General features: G+C 40.2%; 1 protein-coding gene across 1 annotated transcript in view; it reads left to right on the forward strand.

Annotated features, from left to right (window-relative positions):
* Positions 1 to 20656, forward strand: part of gdf11 (growth differentiation factor 11) — a gene marked incomplete at both ends in the record, with an annotated part of 137326 nt that extends 116670 nt beyond the window's left edge. Inside the window, 2 exons of the mRNA XM_081357241.1 lie at positions 19077 to 19450; positions 20276 to 20656. Of these exons, the coding sequence (XP_081213367.1) occupies positions 19077 to 19450; positions 20276 to 20656 (755 nt within the window). The remainder of the gene's footprint in view (positions 1 to 19076; positions 19451 to 20275) is intronic.
* Positions 20657 to 22234: the final 1578 nt, after the last annotated feature.

The raw sequence follows: 22234 nt of genomic DNA on the forward strand, positions 1-22234 counted from the left end.
TGAGAATCTAGAAGAGTATAGATTACTATAAAAGGAATAAACTTCATTGATAATAGTTTTAGGATCAGAGCATCCACTTTCATTAATGATCAGTGTTCCTATATTATTCCTTTCCTGGCGGGATTTTTCTAATCTACAGAAATAAGATGAATTTATTTCTCCTTCCTCTATCCATTTTGCTCTGGATCTGATAAATGCTCCATTTGCTTTTCGTGTATAAATATTATCTAATTTGGATTGTAGAGTAAGTAGTTTCCTTTTGTCAGTATCTGTAAGCGTGGGTTTGTTACAGCAGAGACTTATCTCTCTTGTTAAATTGGTCTCCTCTAAAAGGGCAGATTGTTGCAGTTGTTTACTAAAGGAGATTGAAAAGTTTCTTATTCTGAATTTTAAAAATTCCCATTTGGAGCTATAAGATAGAAGGTTGGGGTCTTGAGTGATTTCATTAATTATGTCTTTAATTCCTTGGCTATATTTTTCAGATTGTAACAGGCTGGCATTTAGTTTCCAATAACCCTTGTTTCGTTTGGGATTACTACTGGGTTTCAAGATGAGATTAATAAAGCAGTGATCAGATAGAGGAGCAGAAGATATAGAGCAGTCAAATACTAAACCTTTTACACTGTCGGAGATTAACCAAAAGTCAATCCTTGATTTGATTGAACCATCCGGCTTAAACCAAGAGAATTTTTTTAAATTGGGGTGCATCGAGCGCCATGGATCAGACAGATTATGAGTGCTACAGAAATTGACTAAATGAGGGTTATAGTGATGATTGTGAAGCTTGGTGGGCGAGCGGTCTAACCATTCATTAAATACCATTTGAAATCTCCTCCTAAAATAATATTAGTTGTTGGATAACGCAATTTCAAATTTTTTACAATACCATCAATTTCAGAGAGTAGTTTTTTGTTTTGGTTTATGTTGTTATAACCATAGATATTACCTAGGATGATAAAAGAGTCTTTGATTGAAAGAACACACACTATCCAGTGACCATCTGTGCTCTTATTGGAAGTCACGATTTTCCCAGGGAAGTTGTTCAGAAGGACAGCAGTACCTGCAGAACGATTAGTTCCATGACAAAATACGATTTTATCACCCCACTGATTGGACCAAAATTTTTCATCCGTATCGATTGAGTGAGTCTCTTGCAGCAGGACACAATGTGGTTTCTTGCTTTTACAGAAGAGGAAAATTGCTTTACGTTTGATGCTGTCTCTAAGGCCCCTTGCATTAAATGAAATGAAACAAAAATTAGAATCAACAGTAAACATTGAACAAGAACTTACCACTTAAGAAAAAATAACCCGAGGTATATCAGCAGGAGAAAACTGCTTTGGAGTGTGAACATAGGGCAATGTCCCCATAAAAACAGTCAACTCGGAAGTCCTTCATTGAAATGCAAACAAATTTCTTCACGTTAGATAGTGAGATGCTAGTGGAACGATGTGTGGTTAAGGAACCACAATCCTTTTCCCATTTATGTATCCAAATGGGCCTCTGAAGTAAGCCCGCTGACCTGCTTCTCTGGCCTGCTTAATCTGAGGCCACACTACTGCTCTCGCCTCCTGGTCAGCTGGAAGGACGTGCTCGGCGAAACTTACATTCAGCTCCTTGCACACTGCAGATTTCTTGGTCAGACGCCAGAGCTCATCTCGGTAATGCCTCATAGTGAACTGCATTATCACTTGCCGATGTTTAGTTTCCTCTCTTTTGCCCAGGCGGTGCACGGAGTCGACGACACTGTCTATCTTGTCGGCCCAATGCGGAGCGATTTTGAGTAGGATCTGTAACACACTTTCTCTCGTGTTCTCATTTTCTTGCTCTTTCATGCCGCGCAGTTTCAGATTCCAGCGCCGTTTGTAACGCTCCAGTTCAAGGACCCTTTCTTGCAAAACAACGTTCTCGGTCCTGAACTTATTCATTTCCTTTTCCAAAATTTGAGTTTTGGATCGGCAGTCTTTTATTTCTTTAGCATTAAACTCCACGCTTTTGGCCACTTGTGCAATCATGGCACTGTTGTTTTTCATTTGCACATTGAGCTCTTGCAACTGGGCGGAAAGGTTGTTAACAGCTTCGAGGATCGTAGCATTAGATACCTCTGTTTCGTTTTTAGATTTCTTAGATGAGACAGGTATTTTAGTAGGGGTATCGGGAAGAGGGCGGCTCACCTTCATGGAGGAGGTTTCCATGTTGTTATCATCGGCATCAGCGCAGTAATCATGAAGGGGAAGTGCTGTAGCTGCATTAGCTTTCTTCATCTTATTAGACAGCGGCATTTCAGAGTGTGGAATTCACGCTGAGTAAGTCAACGTAGTCACGTATCCACGTAGCTGTGTTGGTGTAATTTTTAATTATTAAAAGAAGGACTAGTCTGAGAATTTGGGGACAAACAAACGGAGCTCTGGGTTAAACGAGTGCTCAGTTCGCCATCTTGCCGGAACTCCGTTTTGGCTTTATAGCAGTTCTTTAATAAAGTTATTTTCCAGATATAGGGGGAGTGGCTTCATTGCATCAGATATGTCACTTTGCTCACAGCTGATTGATCCAGTTTTGGTTTACTCTAACCCAGAATAAAACCTGGGGCCCGTTCTTCGTACGTTGCTAACTCAGTTAGCTGGATTTGATTGTTGGCGATTTGGCATGATCTTGGATTGTTTGGTTCTTCGACGCTCATCCTGGACTTGCTGTCATAGCAACAGGTGCGCAAACTTAAACCTGCTCGCAAGGCTTATTTCATGTTAACAGGATTAGACTGCGGCTTCATAAGCGGAGCTGATACGGGAAGTCCAGCGCAGCGCGATATAGTGCACTTTCTGAGATATATATTTTTCTCGTGACTCGTGAGATTGTCGTTTACATTATTAATTTGTTGAAAACGCACATTTATTTTCGACTTGTCGGAGTCTGGCTTTAACTACAGCACAAACTGTTTGCATTGCCCTAAGATTATTTGCGAGTGGCTCTTTCCTTTACCATTTGCGAGTGGCTCTTTCCTCTGTTTTTTGTTACAAATTATGTAGGAACAATAATAGATGAATTTATGACAAGAGCGCACCTCAAAAAATCTACATTGTAACAGGAGTTCTGGCGTTTGTCACAAAAAGTCGACGCACACACTTTTAATAATTGAAACTTTGGTTTTCATGCTAAAAGTTCATAGTAAAACATATAATCTAGTATTTGTCAATAAAAAATTATAAAATAATATTATCCTCTAAAAAGCATAACATATATATATATATATATTATACTCTAAAATATAATATTATCTTTTTATCACCTTTTTATTACATCACATATTTTAGTAGTTATCATAAATTAGGTATCATTTGAAAGCTTACAAACTCAGAATTCATCCTGTGAAAACCGCTTTGAAATTGGACATTGCGTTACCATAGAAACGGTAGTCTAAATTCTTTTCTCTGGCTCCACCCCTTTTGGGCGTAATCATGTTTCATAATTTATGATCAAAACCTTTTCTAATCTTGACAAAATATTGTCAGAAAGGTCTGAGTCTCAAGGTTTGATATTTTGTGACAGAAGTGATATTTGGACAGAAATGTATTAATTTGTTACAGCAGAATGCATACAATTAAATTCAATGGAATGTATGTCACCCGGTGGCTATTTCTGGTATTACGCCTAAACAGAATCTCATGGGAACTTCAAGTTTTGTGATATCAACTTCAAATTTGGAACAAAACATGGTTAGATATATGGCTTTGATTTTATATTAATTTTAGAGTAAAACATATTTTGTAAAATAGATATTTTATATAAAAGAATATTAAGTACAGTATATTTGATTTACTGTAAATTTAAACTTCCATAACTTTTTCATACTTTCATTTTTTTAAGTGCTTTCACTTCAGCAATAATCTGCAGAGTGTTTTCTTTAAAACAAGACCAAACTTAGGTCTATACCCAAAAGCATTCTTGAATTACAACCATTTAGGTTTGAATAGTGCATTTTAATGTCCATTCTCAAAAAGGGGGTGACAGTTAAGGGGTTAAAGTACCATTTTTATGGTAACGCAGGGTCCGATTTCAAAACAGTTTTCACAGGCTGAATCTTGAGTTCGTAAGCTTTCGAATGATATATAATTTGTCAACATTAGATCAGGAGAAGTATAAGGTATAATTGTTTTAAACATGCAATGGCAGTTACAGTTATAGATTTGGTCCTTTTTTTATACCCTAAACAGGCAACGTGACCTGGGAGTCACAACTCATAAAATCCAAAATATATAAAATATTTCAAAAATTCTTTTGGATATGTTTTACTTAAGTCCAGATGATATAAAAAATTACATGAAATTATTTTTTGCTTATCATTTTCTACTCTTGCTTGTTTAAGGGTTAACATAAGTTTATCAGTTTTCACTTTCACAAGTCAAAGCAATCATCATTACTCAAGATTTAACAGTTGAAATGATTGTACGGCCTTAATTTAATGCAGCAAAAATTATTTTACAGTGTAGGCTACTAAGATCTTTTCTATTTTTTTTATAGAAAAAAAATATTTTTCTTGGTTGCTTTTATAAACAGACAACCATTTATTTAACAGTGCCTTTTATAAAAGAGACTATTATATAACTAAATATTACCATTATGTAGAATATTTTGTACTTTACTTTTATTTGTTCCCATGTTCTAGTGTGGTGACTGACATTACAATGAACAAAGTAATTATGCAATTATTAAAATACAAATATATAGGCTAATAAGTGATAAAAACATCTAACATGGCCACTTCTAACGGATTTAAATTGTCTGCTACTTTTTGCCAGCCCTCTCTCCTGGCTTTTGCAGACTTTGATGTGTTCCCTGGCGTTTTGATTAAACATTATAATTCCGAATAAACTTCGACTATTAGTTCTTGCTCTGCTGAGGAGAAAAACTGAGCCGGCTCTTTGGCCACGCTGAGCAGCCAATAGCAGCGTTGCTGATCAATGTTTCTACTATCGATACATATCCCCTTTTAAACCAGCGCATGAACGCACTGTTATCTCAGATAACTCTATCCAGCGATACTAATCATATCCAGTAAGTGTGTTCGAAGAACCGAGTTAGCCAGATCATGATTAGCACGATGATATTATCTTGGATGTGTCATTTGATCTCGGATGTAATAAGCAACGTATGAAGAACGAGCCCCTGCTCTGGAACAGGTTAGCCGTGTAGCGTAAATTACCATGGCGATGAACCTCGCTAAAAACCAATCCACCTTCTTGAGCCCGTAAAACCAGAATTTGCACAAAAAAATCTCAAACTTGGTAGCAACTGAAACCGTCTTCATGCAACAGGCCATTGCATCCCAAGCTGGTCCCAGCATGCAAAACATACAATATGCTGGTCCAACAGCACATACACTTCCCATGCTGAGGACCAGCAAACCAGCATCCCATGCAGGTCCCAGCATGCAAAACATTTGTGTTTGCTGAGGAAAATGTTTGTTGAAGATGTGAGCATTAGGGCTGGACAGCTGCTTGTCAGCTCTTTTAACCTGTTAACCTTAACGAGGACGCTGATGCACTGAATCGTTCTATATTTAAATTAGTTTAAAGTTACTGTTAAATTTAATGTTATTACCTTGACAAACTATACATCATTAAAAAGATCTAAGACTTTTATAAGAGTATCTAAGACTTATTTTATTCTGAGAAACTTATAGTGACAGTTATGTCTTAATTGTGTCAGGAGTTATGAAAATGAAAAAAATGAGTTGATACTTTACTATGATTTGTGAGCATCAGCAGCATCCATTGATGAAAAAAAATGTCGTCATGAAAATGCTTAACAAAACGAGAAGGGTCTGTCTGCGTCCTGCAGTTCTAAACACCACACCCCTGCAAATTAGGTGGCGATAGTGAATCTTAAAAAGCGAGGAAAGTGAAGTAGAAGAAAAGCAGTACTAGTGACGACATAAGCGATTTCAGAGGGAGGAGCTCTGATAACATCCCGAATGGCATAGTGTGGCGTAACTTGAGGTAGGGGGCGTAATTAGTAGGGGTGTGGTTTGTAGTCCTGCAGGACACAGTTGGACACACTTGGAGAAAACAATGTCCCACAGAGATTTTTTTGCTGTTTGATTAACATTAATGACACTTACTGCTCTTGAATGACTAACTTTTGTAACCTTAAAGGGTAACTAAACTCTAAAACAACTTTTTTTAGTTAATGATCTGTAAGACTGGGGCTTTATTAATTCGGTTCATTGATTCAAGTAATTTTTTTGACATTTGGGTATAAATTGTTTTAATTCTACAGGGTGGGCCATTTATATGGATACACCGTAATAACATGGGAATGGTTGGTGATATGAAAGTCCTGTTTGTGGCACATTAGTATATGTGAGGGGGCAAACTCCTCAAGATGGGTGGTGACCATGGTGGCCATTTAGAAGTCGGCCATCTTGGATACAACTTTTGTTTTTTCAATAGGAAGAGGGCCATGTGACACATCAAACTTATTGGTAATGTCACAAGAAAAACAATGGTGTGCTTGGTTTCAACGTAACTTTATTTGTTCATGAGTTATTTACAAGTTTCTGACCACTTATAAAATGTGTTCAATGTGCTGCCCATTGTGTTGGATTGTCAATGCAACCCTGTTCTCCCACTCTTCACACACTGAATGGCCCCCAAGGTCTCCCGATCTGACCCCCTTAGACTTTTATCTTTGGGGTCATCTGAAGGCAATTGTCTATGGTGTGAAGATACGAGATGTGCAGCACCTGAAACTACGGATACTGGATGCCTGTGCTGGCATTTCTCCTGCGGTGTTGCTATCAGTGTGTGAAGAGTGGGAGAACAGGGTTGCATTGACAATCCAACACAATGGGCAGCACATTGAACACATTTTATAAGTGGTCAGAAACTTGTAAATAACTCATGAACGAATAAAGTTACGTTGAAACCAAGCACACCATTGTTTTTCTTGTGACATTACCAATAAGTTTGATGTGTCACATGGCCCTCTTCCTATTGAAAAAAACAAAAGTTGTATCCAAGATGGCCGACTTCTAAATGGCCACCATGGTCACCACCCATCTTGAGGAGTTTGCCCCCTCACATATACTAATGTGCCACAAACAGGACTTTAATATCACCAACCATTCCCATGTTATTGCGGTGTATCCATATAAATGGCCCACCCTGTACATTATATGGTGTAAAAACGTCTGAGTGCTGCCCTCTTCAGGTTGAACGTTGGCTACTGCAGTTGAATTTTCCTATTAGAAGTTGTGGTGCCCTGTGACGTAAGAGGGTACCAGCTAACCATGCCCTTGCCTACAGAAGGGCATTGCCTACAGTTAATATTGTGCCATAATTAAATAAACAAATCCAGCATTTTGCAAACAAACTCGATCTGCTTTGCAAAGGAAAACTCGACTCGCAAACAAACAGAAAGCAATGTGCAAGTACAAAGGTCAATTTGAGCGAAAATGCAGTAGAATTATATGTTGTATTATGTATTGTGTTTTACAAATATAAATAAATGAGTCTAGATAATATTTCACAAATAAACACAAACCATTCTACAAATTGCATGTAACCTTTGAAACAAATACCAAATCTAGTGCATACAAATGCATATCTGTCTGTTATGATTGTGAGACACTTGACTTTTTATGAGATCTCTTGGCTCGATTTTCTCACAAATGTGTCCTGGTAGATTTTCTCACAAATGTCTCCAGGCAGATTTTCTCAGAAATGCAGTTGAGCAACTTCCTCTTCTAAAACAGTAGATGACGCTAAACTAGAGGATTAATTTAGTGCTAGTCTCCCGGAGAAGCACTGATTTGAAACTTGCCTTTGCCTAAAGCTGAGGAAAATGACCGGTGAACAGGCGTGTTTCTGTCTTTATCTATAATTAACCTTTTTAAGTTTTCTTTTGTAGGGCTGGGTAAAAAATATCGATTTCTCGATTTTAATCGATTCTCATTTTTACGAAACGATATCGATTCTTAAATCCCAAGAATCGATTCGTCATCCTGTTTTCAGTTGATGAATGAATGGAACATTGTTGTGCGCATCCGATCCAATAAATCGCAATAATCTTTGTGCTTTGTTATTACTGATATGAAAAAGTCTAAGATTTCAAATTACACACAAGCTAGCACAAGTTACACAAGCATACGAGCACTAGGCCTGGCGTTGGATGCTCCGCAACGTCCGACTGCCGAAGGGGTGCGAAGGAACTCACAGGGTTCGCCTGAGTGGGGAACTCGACTGGAGCAAAAAGCGCACGTATCCGTTCCAGTGGAAGGGAGTGGCGCAGTAAGCCGACACTAGAGTGGGAACTTCGGTGTTACTGGCTGGTTGAAGCGAGCACACAGGAAGAAACCGTCTCAACACGTAGGCTATAAAACCTAGTGAACGTGTTAGGTTTTGCCCAGCCCGCAGCTCTACAGATGTCTGTCAGCTAAGCGCCGTGTGCCAGCGCCCAAGAAGAAGCGACACCCCTAGTGGAGTGGGCTTTCAACCCGGGCGGGCAGGGCACACCTAGGCGATGGCATCCACTATCCAGTGGGCCATCCTCTGCTTGGAGACAGCCTTTCCCTTCTGCTGGCCTCCGTAACAGACGAAGAGCTGATCTGAGGTCCTGAGGCTTTGCGTTCTGTCCACGTACAGATGCATAGCGTGAACGGGACAGAGAAAAGCCAGGGCTGGGTCTGCTTCCTCCAAAGGCAGCGCTTGCAGGTTCACCACCTGGTCCTGGAAGGGAGTGGTAGGAACCTTGGGCATGTATCTAGGCCGGGGTCTCAGGATCACGTGAGAATTATCCGGGCTGAATTCTAGGCACAATTCGTCGACCGAAAATGCATGCAGGTCCCCTACCCTCTTGATAGAAGCCAATGCAACCAGCAGAACTGTCTTACAGTACAGGATTTTTAACTCTGCTGATTTAGCCTTCGCTCCAACCCTTCATGCAGGAAGGAAAGCACGGCTCTGATCGAGCAAGTTCGGGGGTTCTCCTTGTGAGAAGAACACCAGTCAACGAAGAGGTTCCACTTCAATGCATAGAGACGCCTCGTAGAGGGGGCTCTAGCGGAAGTGATGGTGTCAACTACCGCTTGGGGTAGGTCACCTAGAACCTCCGCGTCCCATCCAGGGACCAGACATGGAGTTTCCTGAGGTCTGAACGGGGGTGCCATAGGGTGCCCCATCTCTGAGAGAGCAGGTCCTCTCTCAGAGGAATGGGCCAGGGAGGGGCTGTTACTAGTTCCTAGTTCCGGGAACCAGGTCCGGTTGGGCCAAACGGCGCAACAAGCAAGACCTGCTCTTCGTCCTCCCTGACTTTGCACAGGGTCTGTGCAAGAAGGCTCACTGGGGGAAACACATATTTGCAAAGACCCTGGTGCCGCTGTTCTGCATCCGAGCGAGCTCACGCAGTTCAACACTGACTGGACATGGGCCTCAGTGAGGCGCGCTGTCATGTTGATCGAGTCCAACTCCATACCGAGAATAGAGATCCTCTGCTCGGGGGTGAATTTGCTCTTTTCCCAGTTGACCCGAAGCCCTAGGTGGCTGAGGTGACTGAGCACTATGTCCCTGTGTTCGTACAATTGCTCTCTCGACTGGGCCAGTATAAGCCAGTCTAGAGTTGGGGTACTCGAACTCGGACTCGGACTCGAGTCCAATTTTGAATGAACTCGGACTTGTCACGCACTCAGGTGAATTTGTACTCGGACTTGATACGGACTCGGACATTTTAGACTCGGAAAATTTGCAGAGTACAGTCGAGTCCGGGCACTGGAGGACACAATATTTTATTATTCAAAAACGAAACGATGCTGACGTTAGTTACATTGTGTTGTTTCAGCATTGAGCATTGTAGCCAATCACAGACATGTATATTACGCGCATGAACGCAGTGGCAAATCAGAGACGTTTTAGAGTCACCATGCGGAGAATTTGCTCAAAATGTTAAGAATTAGCACAAGCTTTATCCTTTCGCAAAAATCTCCTTATAAACAACAAAGTCTAGACGCAATGTAAATAAGAGATTCACTGCAGTGCGGACAACTTCAGTGTTTATGACGAGAGTTTCAGTGAGAGTGCAGAACGCGGTAAGTGATGGCTTAAAGGGAGCGCTATTGACGATCTAAATAATAGTTTTGTTTTTCATGCTTCTAGAGGACCAGTGGTTACATTCACGCTGTAAAGTTTAAGGAGTGATAACAGCATTTAAATATGTGAGTGAACCCGCTAAATTATAGTCCTGTGAGTCATGAAATTGCAATGATTTGACATAGTAACCATAGCAACATGAGAACGTGATAACCATTGCAACATTTTGGGGTCTGATTTTTATTACTGTGCGTCATTACCTGAATGATCCACAACTGTTTTTTTTTTTTTGTAGTGGTTGTTCATGAGTCCCTTTGTCCCGAACAGTTAAACTGCCCAATGGTCTTTAGAAAAAGTCCTCCAGCTCCTGCACATTCTTTGCTTTTCCAGCATCTTCTGCATATTTGACTCTTTACTAGCAGTGATTGTATGATTTTGAGATCCATCTTTTCACACTGGGATTCATACACAACTACTGGTATTACAAACACTGCAAACATTCAGTGATGCACAAGAAGGAAACATCCATTCAGAGCCAGGGCGTGTAAATTGGTGTAAATTGTTCATATTTTGTTTAAAAATTCATTCATTAATTTAATACTGCCCTTCAGAGGCTAAATACGATATTAACATGTAAAAGAAAATAAGAAAAATGGACATATCACTATCTTTTTGCTCAAACGTTTATCCCTGGCTCTTAATGCATCGTGTTGCATATTCTTGAGCATTACCTTGCAGATTCTGAATAATGTGACCAATCATAAAGCAGATATCCACCATTTTTGTCTGGCAAACAAACCAAACCAAAACCAAAACGTGTGTATTGACATCTTTTTGCATTTCTAATGTTCATTCATGTTTAAATCATGCTATAACTAAAATAGATGATCAGTTCACATGCTGCTTGAACTAAGGCGCTATACAGTAAGGCGCCACAAAATAGTATTTATTGTTTGAATTTCACAAAATTACTCAATTTTAAAGCTGAGACTTTATTTTATACCAAAAGGAACCTGCTCTGTCTTGTCTGTTGGCGCATTGTCAGGTAGTTGAGGATACGAACACCACGCTTGCACATGGGAGCAATGGCCGCCTCCGCAACTTTCGTGAAGACACGGGGCGACAGGGCCAACCCTGAAGGGTAAGATTTTGTACTGATATTCCCGTCCCTCGAACGCAAAGCGGAAAAATGGTCTGTGTCGAGGTAGAATCGAGACATGAAAGTGCATCTCATTCAGGTCGATTCAATTTTGGGGACGGATGCACTTTCTGCGTAAGCATCTTGAACGGCAGCCTGTTAAGGGACCATTTCAGGACACGCAGGTCCAAGATACAGTAGGTCGTAACCCACCGTTTTTCTTGGGTACAATGAAGTATGGGCTGTAGAAGCCGGTCTTCATAATGGCTAAAGGGACCGGCTTGATTGCTTCCTTCGCCAGTAGGACTGCAATCTCTGCCCGGTGAAGGCCGGGGGATGCCAGGCGAACTGAATCGCATAGCCGAGTCTGATGGTATGGATGAGCCAGCGAGACGGGCTGGGAAGCGCTAGCCAGGCTCCCAGACACTGCACAAGTGGGACCAATGGCACGACAGACGTACCCGGGGTGGGGCAGCGCAGTGGAATGCAGGGACCCGACTCGGACGGCATAGCGGCCCGAAGTGGGGTCTGAGTGTGCAACACTAACCTGACTCCACCGATCGGCAGGGGAAGAGTGAGACGGCATAGGCGCCTCGAGCACATCAGGCGAAGCAAGAGGGGGCAGAGGGTGGCAAGGCATAGCGTCGCACACCGCCAACCTCGCTCTCTTGGGACCCACAGATAGAGAAGCTGCTTTTGCTGAGAATTTGGTACCGCTGGCTGAGACGCCAGTGGTGGAACAGAATGATTCAACAAAAAAGTCCGTCCGACCCTCCTCTGTGGAAGAGCAGCTGACTCTGGGTCGCCCATCTCAGGGGTGCTGAGACGGGTGGTGCCGTCTTTCTGCGAAAGCTCAACGTGACAGTAGAGCTGGCTGTGGCGGAGGTTTTTTTATTTTTATTTGAAGGGGACTGACACCCTTGGCGACAAACAGACTGAGGGGCAGCCCACCAGTGACTCAGGGAGCACATTGAGGCAAGCTTTTGGTTACCTCAGCCTGCTTTTGAACGGAGGACCGCTGGGCACAGTCTCCAACAGTGTCGCCAAAAGGCCACCTTGTGAGATGGGAGCAATGAGAAAGCGAACTTTAGCAATGTCTCACACCTCTGCAAGGTTTAGCCAGGGGGCGCTTCTGGACCACTAGGGTGGACATCATCTGGCCGAGGGCCAGCACTGTGCCTTTAAACACGGTCAGTCACTAGGCACAGCTCAACCCCCACTCAGAACTACCCTCATGCATTATGACTGTTTGGCCTTCCACAATTTTTTTTTTTTGCAGGGGGGCTGTCACATGCCTCACCATTGAGGGTAGTGAGAGAGGAAAAACTTTCTGCAGCTTTTGGCAGGTTTGGCTTGCCATATTGGCACCAAAATGCTTCCATACTGCAAAAAGTTTTCACACACATCCGTGAAGGCACGGAGGTGGGGCAAGGCGGTTATGCGCCGCACTGTGCCCCCAGTGTAACCCGGGAAAGCATGGCTGTCAAGTCTGAATCTTATTCAGCATGAGCATGCACACCATTAAAGTGGGAGCTCAGCATCATCTTCATTTCCAGAGCGTAACAGCCCTCTCTCTGATGCAGCAATCGACGTCTAATCCTCCCCTGGAACCCCGAATGAAATGCTAGGTCCATCATGAGAATGACCAGCATCCCATCCAGAAGCACAAACAGGATGCTAGTGCAAGCCTGATGTGAGCACTCACATTCTCATTTAAGGCGCAACATTCTGAGCTGTGAAAACAGCTGTTTTGCTCTATGTGAGATCGAGGTCTGCACTGTAACACCAACACCAGCTTGAAGAGGCGTTCTCCTGGAGAAGCAGACTCGTTTTCTTCTTTTGAAGTATAACACTGTCAGAAGATTGCAGAACCACTCTGCTCCGAAGCGAAAGACAATATGCGATGCACCTGCTGCTCGTTATATGCTCGCGCTGCAAGCAGAGCAGCTGATGCAATTATCGCATGCCAATGTGCATTGGCTCATTTTAATACTCTCGAAGTAGATTGGTCTCTCAAGGCAATCCCAATTACGTCGTCAAGTTGACATTACGTCGAACGTGAGCGACTGAAAGGGAACAAACCAGGCACCCTACAAATACACATGAACACACGGCGAGTGACTGAACACTCAACCTGTGCACTCACACCAAGAGACAAATATCCGATGAATGTACGAACCCCGACATGGAACCGAAACTGACCTAAAAAAGAGTGGTGGGATCCGAACACCATGCTTCATTATACATTTTGTGTCAGGGCTCTGTCACAAAACCAAGAATAAACCAGACCGAAGTGAAAGTACACAGTACCATGTGTACTTAACTAACAGAGTTGGGCAAGTTACTTCCAAAATGTAATATATTCTATATTAATAGTTACTGTCTTTTTAAAGTAATTAGTTACATTACAATATTACTATGGCGAGCAGGACGAGCCCGAGGTCCTTGAGAGACCGGTGCGTCACTCAGGTGTCGCTCATTAGTTATCATGCCACCGGCCTCGCGCTGCTCTCTCGCGGCCCTCGTCCTGCTCATCACAATTACTGTCTCTGAATTGTAATGCGTAACACTGCATTTGCGTTACTTTTGAGTTACTTTCACCAAAATAACCACAGAAGTATTACTTGGCATTCTGAAATGCTAAAATTGTGTTTATTGCTGCTCATTATACATCCAGTGGAGGGTAATGTGGTATAGCAAAATGACTGTGTAGGAGGCTCATGGCGCAATACAATCACTGTTAGAACCACAAAAGTCATGTAAATTATGGTAGAGATACCAAACAGAAAAGAGCTAGAGCACACTATAATGCAACCTATAGCCTAATAACATGACAAGACGCACAACCTCTTTTTCCTTTTCTTTCTATATTCTTTTCTTTCTTTTTCTTTTTTTTTTCAATTCAAGTTCACAGCACAAACCTAGCATGCATTGGGTAGACGCAGCTTTTCCTTTATCTAGAATCAAAAAGTGCTCTTGGAGGAATATGGCTCAAGGAATATGGCTCAGTCATTTCAGTTCAACTTAAAAATTAACATGTAGGCTAAACATACAATTGCTAATAAATAAAACGGGTAAAACGGGGGAACACTGCTATTTGCCAAACAATGCCTAAAATATATAGGCTACCAAACAAAGGCTGGTAAAATTTAAATAACTTATAGCTAAACCTATAGCTAATGGCTCTGTGGAGCTAGCACATTTTTCAAGAATACAAAAAAGTAATACAATAAAAGTACTTGGGCCAATTAGGCATCATAGGAAATATAGCTCAGTCATTTCATCTTCACGAAAATGTAAGCTTTGCTATATTAAAAACACAAATAGGAAAACTGAAATAAAAAAATAAAGGCTAAACAGGAAAGCAGTTACTGCCAAATATACAACAGAGGTAGCATGCAGCCAAACAAGGCTGGTAAAATAAATAGAACTATGAAGACACTTATGGCCTAGATCTATACCATACTTATATTTAAATGGGGGGCTAGTCTATTCAACTACCCACTTGACTGAAATATCTGTTGAAGCGCATCAGGACAAGGCACTGAAAGCATCTCCCAAGACTGAAAAGTCTTTCTACTGCTGCACTGGATGCTGATGGGGCATTATAGCAGAGTGTGATTTTTTAGCGCAATTTTCCACCGGACAAAATTGCGCTTGTTAACTCATGATTTCTGTTCTGTGCGTCTGTGCGCACCAATCTTGCACTTCTATCTACTCCTCAACCAGACCACCTAGAGACTTCGGGTTTTCGGCATTATGTTAAGGAAGGTCTAATCTCGGGAACGCACAAAATAAATCCAGGGAAAGATTTACTATCTCTTAGTATTGTGATCCCATGAGGTGAGAAAATTGCGCTAAAACACTCACCGAGTTTTTATTACTTGTTTGTATTATTTATTTATTTATTGTTGTTGTTTTTTTTTTTTTTTTTAATTCTTGGAAACTGCTGCATATAAGACATTGCCTCAGTTTCCACTGACATTGCGGTGCATCAGCAATGGCATTTTGATGTTCATCAAAGGAAAAAAAGTCCTCCGGGCTGGACGCGACAGCAGCAGGTTGAGGGGCATCGGGCATCAGGGCTGCAGAATGTTCTGGGGTTAGGGAGCAGTACACCTTCATGAGTAGGAAATTGATGTGGTCTTTTCTTGCTGCTTCTTTTACCCAGCGCAGTGAGACAGCGGCCAGTAATAACTTCAGGCAGCCCAGTGGTTATTTGCGATATGCCATTTTTGTTGCTAAAGTTTTGTCCATGAGAACTTCTAGCGTTGGTTTAAGCCTTCCATAAAAACAAGTGTCCTCACCTTGTAGGATGTCCAGTGCATCAGTGCATTCCTGTGATCCAAGCGTAGGTGTCATAGAATGAGTTCCACCGTGTTACTTTGGGGAGAATCAACTTTCTATCACTGATCTCTTACAGGCACTCTTTTGCAACTGTGGAGAGACTGGCCTTTGTCCACAGCGCCGAACATTTGGCTGTAGCATTACGATACACAGCCCTCGATTCTGGATTAGATGCCAGACATTTATAAACCTCATTGTTCGCAATTAGATTAAGTGTGTGGGCTGTGCATCTATGGTGGGGAGGCAATACACATAGAATGTGCTGAGCATCATCACCATCAGCGTTAAAGGTGAACTAAGTAACTTTTTTACCTTAACTGAACAGCTTCGGAGTCATTGGAATGGTTATATTACTTATTTCGGGTTGAATGGTGGTCGTTTCGCACCCCCCTGGTGCCCGTGAGCGGAAAATTCGCACTTGCAACTTTGAGACGGCGGGCCGCCGGCAGCCGCGGCAGGAAGTATCGCGTGATATCAGGTCTCGCGATGTAAACAATTGCTTTACGGCCAAAAGAAATCTGCTCAAATACTGTCATTATTGCGCTCCCTCACGCTGTCCGAACCCAAAGGAAGAAGACGTTTTAAAGAATGTCCCATCTGCTTTGATGTCGTTGATCTACTAGCCTCTGGTGTCTGAGAATCAACAAAGAGTTTTTACAACAGTGTTGTCAAATATCTATTCCGAAGCTGTGGGGGGAGCTCTAGAGAGAAACCTGCGAGCAAATAGCGAGAATACAGCGAAGAAATCCCGAAGCTACTGAGTGCTGCTTTAAGCACACTGTGAAGTCCACCTTGCTATTACGCTCCACCTCCTCCCTCTCCTCCGACTCCACTGGCTGCTACTGATGCTCCTTGAATACCTTCACAAAATTACTCATTACTGAACTGGGCTCGACATTAAGCCTTGTCATGCTTGTCTTTCGGACAAGTAAATCAGTCATTCACTTGTCCGAGTAAAAAAGTTGCTTGTCTGGAATTTTTAAAAAATTTTGTGTTGTAATATATATTATTTAATCTGAAACAATATTCTGATCTGTGTTCTATCAGCTTTGACATATTTAATTCTGCATTTTCCCACCTAATCTTATTAAATGCATGCTTCATCTTTCATTTTAAATTCTTAAATTAGATAAAAAAAATCAATTAGAATAATAAGACACTAGAGCTGTTACCAATCAAATTAACTGATTTAAATAAGGTTATGAGATTGTTTTAAATATTTTTTTAATATACAAATAAGAAATTTTGCAAAGAATAATACTTTTAAACGAAACCACCAGTAGATGGCGGCAGGTGACCGTCTTAATTGATGAGTCAATGAGTCATTAATTCAAACAATTCAAATGGCTGATTCATTCAAGAATGAGGCAGTTGTTTATGTATCATTGAAACTTTTAATGTACTCGTAAAAATGCTCCGATACCAGCTTTATAATTATGCTTTATATTACTGCTTTACAGCAAAATGCTTCACAGTAATATATTACTGTAATATGATTACTTTTGTAATGCATTACTCCCTATAGGAATGGATGCTGTCCATATCTACCATATATCCATATCCATATCTATGTCACTTTTCAAATTAAACTATTGTTAAAGCACGTTCACACCAAGAATGATAACTATAAAGATAACTATATTAGCGTCCACACCAGCGGACGATATTGTGCTGTTTATTCTAAGCACATGCTTGTCTGTCTCTTTAAATGCTTGAGCTTGTTACAGCAGGATGGATTCTGATTGGCTGTCAATGTTTTTATCGTTCATCAGCTGGATAAAATAGTTCTAAAAGTGATTCCAATGATATCGTTTCTCTTTGCCGTTATCGTTATAGCTGTGGTGTGAACTCTGCTATTCTTTAATATTGAGAACAATTTTTAGAACTATATATTTATCGTTATCTTTATAGTTATTGTCCTTGGTGTGAATGGGCCTTTAGAGTTGAATGAGCAGCAAAGAGAAGAGAAGCCCAAGAGGCGAAACTCAATAGAACGCTCCATAGCAACAGTTGCCCCCATGACGTGACGGCGCGGCCGCCATTATGGACTGAAAAATGAAGGAAAACGCCGAAAAATAATGGGAGTCAATGGCACTGAAAAACTTAACATAACAAAAACTTAACATAACTTATTTTTTTCTGGCCGTCATATCTAAATATGAAAACAATTTAAAATACATTAATGAGGATGACCGACGTTAAATGACGTTAAATGACAGAAAATATACGTCTGTGTTGGTTATGCATGGCCTAATTAACTTACCCTTAGGAAAATAGTATTTTGGGACAAAATACTACTATTGAAGTACTACAAGACTATAGAAATACTATAGCGGCTCTAGGATATTATAGAGGTATTACAGAACATAACATACTTATGATGTTCTGTAATACCTCTATATTATTTTTAAGCTGCTATAGTATTTATATAGTAGTCTTATCGTACTTCTATGTCCCAAATTACTATAGTATTCCTATAAGATTACTATAATATTTTGTCCCAAAATACTATAAGATTCCTATAGTACTTTTTAGTAAGGGTATGTCCCTCACCGAATCGGCTTCATTAGCCGACCACTTATGGTTTGCAAAGATACAATTATAAAATTACTGCAAACCTTTAATCTATCAATATTTATGTTCTATTATGCATTTTCCTTGTTATATGAATAACAGAAATTCATGAAATAATATATAGGCAGACACACAGTAATAAGATATTTATTCAAATGTTGATTTTGAAATTAGTGAACATCACCATATATGATTTGGAAAAATAAATAAATAACATTATAAATGAACATTTCTAAAGACTTTTCTTTTACATAGGCCTAGAATATCACAAAAATATTAACAACTTGTTTTTTCAACATCTTCAGTGAAAGTGCACACAGTGAACGTTTTAATGGCAAGAAAAAAAACAATCTATGAATGTCCTATTACAGGCGGAAAGGTACAAAAAAGATGTGCAATCTAGCAAGTGCACACATGAACTATAAACACCTACTAAAATGGATTTTGCCATTGACTGGCACTAACGATTTCAGCAGCTTTCAGTCCATAATGGCGGACGCGCCTCCGCAGCGCCATCTACAGACTGTTACCCATAACACAACAGAGTTTCGCCTCTTGGGCTTCTATACTCTTTGTGAGCAGTTGATTAAAAAATAATACCTTCTTGTAAAGTGTTACCATTATCTTTAATCTTAAATTTGTTTTCTCCGATCCTTTTTTCTTCCATCCAAAAAGTGTGCCATCTTTTGAATGACACTGATAAAGGCCAACTGTAAGGCAAACGTGTCCTCAGTAGATCGACTATTTCTGAAATGGACTAGATACTTTGTGCCAAGATCCTATTAAAAGTGCATTTTATTACATGCCTTTAATGGACATAACTTGGCCTAGCTGTTCACATTTTAGTTTTATTCTAATTTAGATTATTTTTGTTTTGTTGGTATCATGCTGTTTGACTTCAGTGATTAATAGTATTTTTTGTTTGTTTCCTACAGCTGAACCTCTGGTGCAGGTGGATGGGAAACCCAGCTGTTGTTTCTTCAAGTTCAGTCCAAAACTGATGTTCACCAAGGTCCTGAAAGCCCAGCTGTGGGTTTATCTGCAGCCATTACAGCAAACTTCCACTGTTTATCTGCAGATCCTTCGCCTTAAACCTATCACTGAGCAAGGAAGCAGACACATCCGCATCCGGTCACTCAAGATCGAGCTCAATTCTCAAGTGGGTCATTGGCAGAGCATTGATTTCAAACATGTGTTGCAGAACTGGTTCAAGCAGCCCCATACAAACTGGGGCATTGATATAAATGCCTATGACGAGAGTGGCAACGACCTGGCTGTGACGTCTCTGCGGCCTGGAGAGGAAGGACTGGTAAGGACCCTTAGACCTGCTAGACTATTAAAAATAGAGATTTCTGTTTCAAAGAAAATGTTATAATCTTAACATTTTTGTTCATCGAAGAATCATCCATGCAAATAAATGACAGCATTGGCATTCCTAATCATTCTACTATTTAGTTTTCTTATTTCAGAAGTTTAAAAAATATCTTTGGAAGAATACTTGTTTGTGCCTGTATCAATCAAATTGTTAAATAAGGACAAGTGATTTTTTCCCATAAGGGTGTTCTGTGTCTATATTGTGTTGTACTGTATTTTAGGATTATTTTAAGAGTAACAGGTGATGTTAAAACATTGAATACTGAGTCCACACCAAATTTTCCCACTGCGAACAAAAGTATATTCTATATTCTATACTATCTATTTTCCATAACAAAGATCCAAGAAGAGATGATGTTGAATTTTTACTAAATTCTAAAAAAGACAAAAAACACAATACAATTTGTCCATACACCGGCTCAGTTTTTCAAATTCTTCTGAAGCCATATATTTCCATTGTGTGAGGAAAAGACTGAAATGTAAATGTTCAGTGATAGTTATTAAATATCATCACACAATCTGATCAAAAGCAGTCACTGATGTACATTTGAGACTCCTGTTTATACAAGGAGCAAAGTACTGATTCAAATGCTGACGAGGCTAAAGTGCTGACAAAACCTGATTCAAATTTAAATTGATTGTTTCAAATAAAGTTTTGGAGTTACAACCATTCATGTAAAACCTTTTTTTTTTTTTTTTTTTTTTTTGTCCCAGCAGCTTGACCCATTTCTGTATGTCTTCTTCCTCCCCTAATCTCCAGCAGCCGTTCCTGGAGGTCAAGGTTCTTGAAACCACCAAGCGATCACGAAGGAATCTGGGTCTTGACTGTGATGAACACTCCACAGAATCCCGCTGTTGTCGCTACCCGCTCACAGTTGACTTTGAAGCTTTTGGCTGGGACTGGATCATTGCACCTAAACGTTACAAGGCAAACTACTGCTCAGGCCAGTGTGAGTACATGTTCATGCAGAAGTACCCACATACTCATCTGGTGCAGCATGCTAATCCCAGAGGCTCAGCAGGGCCATGCTGCACACCCACAAAAATGTCGCCGATAAACATGCTCTACTTCAATGATAAACAGCAGATAATCCATGGCAAAATTCCAGGAATGGTGGTGGACCGTTGTGGCTGTTCATAGAATTGTGCGTTTGGTTTAGCTAAGGGGAAGTGATGGAGAGAGGGTGTCAGGGATGCAGTCTAAAATCTGCATGTCTCTACAATTTCCTTATATTTTCCTTACATTCTTTGGAAAGAATACTACAAAATGTACAGAGAACAAAAACACATTTGTAGTTTCTTTCGCAAGTCCAGCAGAATAGTCCTAATACGATTTCTCAATTTGAATCTAAATTTTTGTTCTACAAACAATTCTTACACACAACAAGACTTGGTTCCATAGTTTTTACTTTTGATGCATTGTGCTGGGTAGCTCTGGCCACATTCAAAGAGATTCATAGGTCCAAAATCCCGCTCTTCAGCAAATATATTCTCATTGGCTGAGGTTTTTTTTAATTTGTGCAGTATTCCACATTTAGATAGAACAGAAAAAAATACTTGATGCTGGAAACTTGTTGAATTACAGCTGGTTAGGACACACTGGAAGATGACACACACACACACACACACACACACACACACACACACACACACACACACACACACACACAATCTTCTTTCAGTTGTGAAAAATATTTTGAAATTTTGAGCCAGCATACTAAGACTTATTCTAGGTTTCCTCCATGTCTTTTTAATGTACTTCAATGCAAATGTTATCCATTGAAGAAATGACTGCAGACACATGCGACCCCACCCCCACCACTAATGCTGCTACCACTATGGTGCGACATTCTCAATAATCTAGGTACACTTTCAAAACTAGTTTGATCCTCTTTTTACTCTTTTTTTTTTTTTTTTTTTTTTGTAAAAAGCAAAATGAAAAGGGAAGCGAAAGGAATAATTGTTATTAGGAATTATTATATAAGGAGAAAAGGAACAAAACTAATAGTGCTTGTAGCACTATTAATGTGTTTCATCATATGCGATGGACAAAATCATCTTAAAAGAAATAACAAAAATAGCTTATTTAAAAAAATAATGTCACACATGTCTAGAGTGTCACACACAGTAATTTAATAGTAATTTGTGTAAAGATAATGTTTCCCATGAACTATAATTTTACATGAATGCTATTTTTAGAAATGTCTTGTCTGCTTATATAAACTCTGCCTTAAAAGTCTGGTATCAATAAATCAGTGTCAAGGTAAAACAAAATAATTCATGTTCATGGCTATATTCACTTGTACTGAATACAGCTGAGTTTTCAGCTGTGCTGAATACAGTTGAGTATAGGTCCCTATGCTGGCAAAGGTATTTACATCAATATAAAAGAACAGATGTCTCTATGGATCATGGATCACAACTATAATGCTCTATCCTGTGTAAATAAGACACTTATTGAATCAGTGTCTGCAGTGTAGAGAAAAATCATTTCATTTATTTTTTTCTGTATTTAATCAAATATCATTCCTGCCCCTTACCAATCTTTAATGGTACAGTAAACTTATTTAGGAGTGCTGAAAAAGTAAAGGATGGAGAAGGGGAAAGGTAGAATAGAAAATGTCTCAGGTTACTCATTTAACCATGGTTCCTTGAGAAGGGGAACGAGACACTGCGTCCTATAGAGAACACAATGAGAAATGCTTCGGACATGACCGGT

Source organism: Scardinius erythrophthalmus (assembly GCF_964197995.2).
Source record: "Scardinius erythrophthalmus genome assembly, chromosome: 25".
Lineage (NCBI taxonomy): Eukaryota > Metazoa > Chordata > Actinopteri > Cypriniformes > Leuciscidae > Scardinius > Scardinius erythrophthalmus.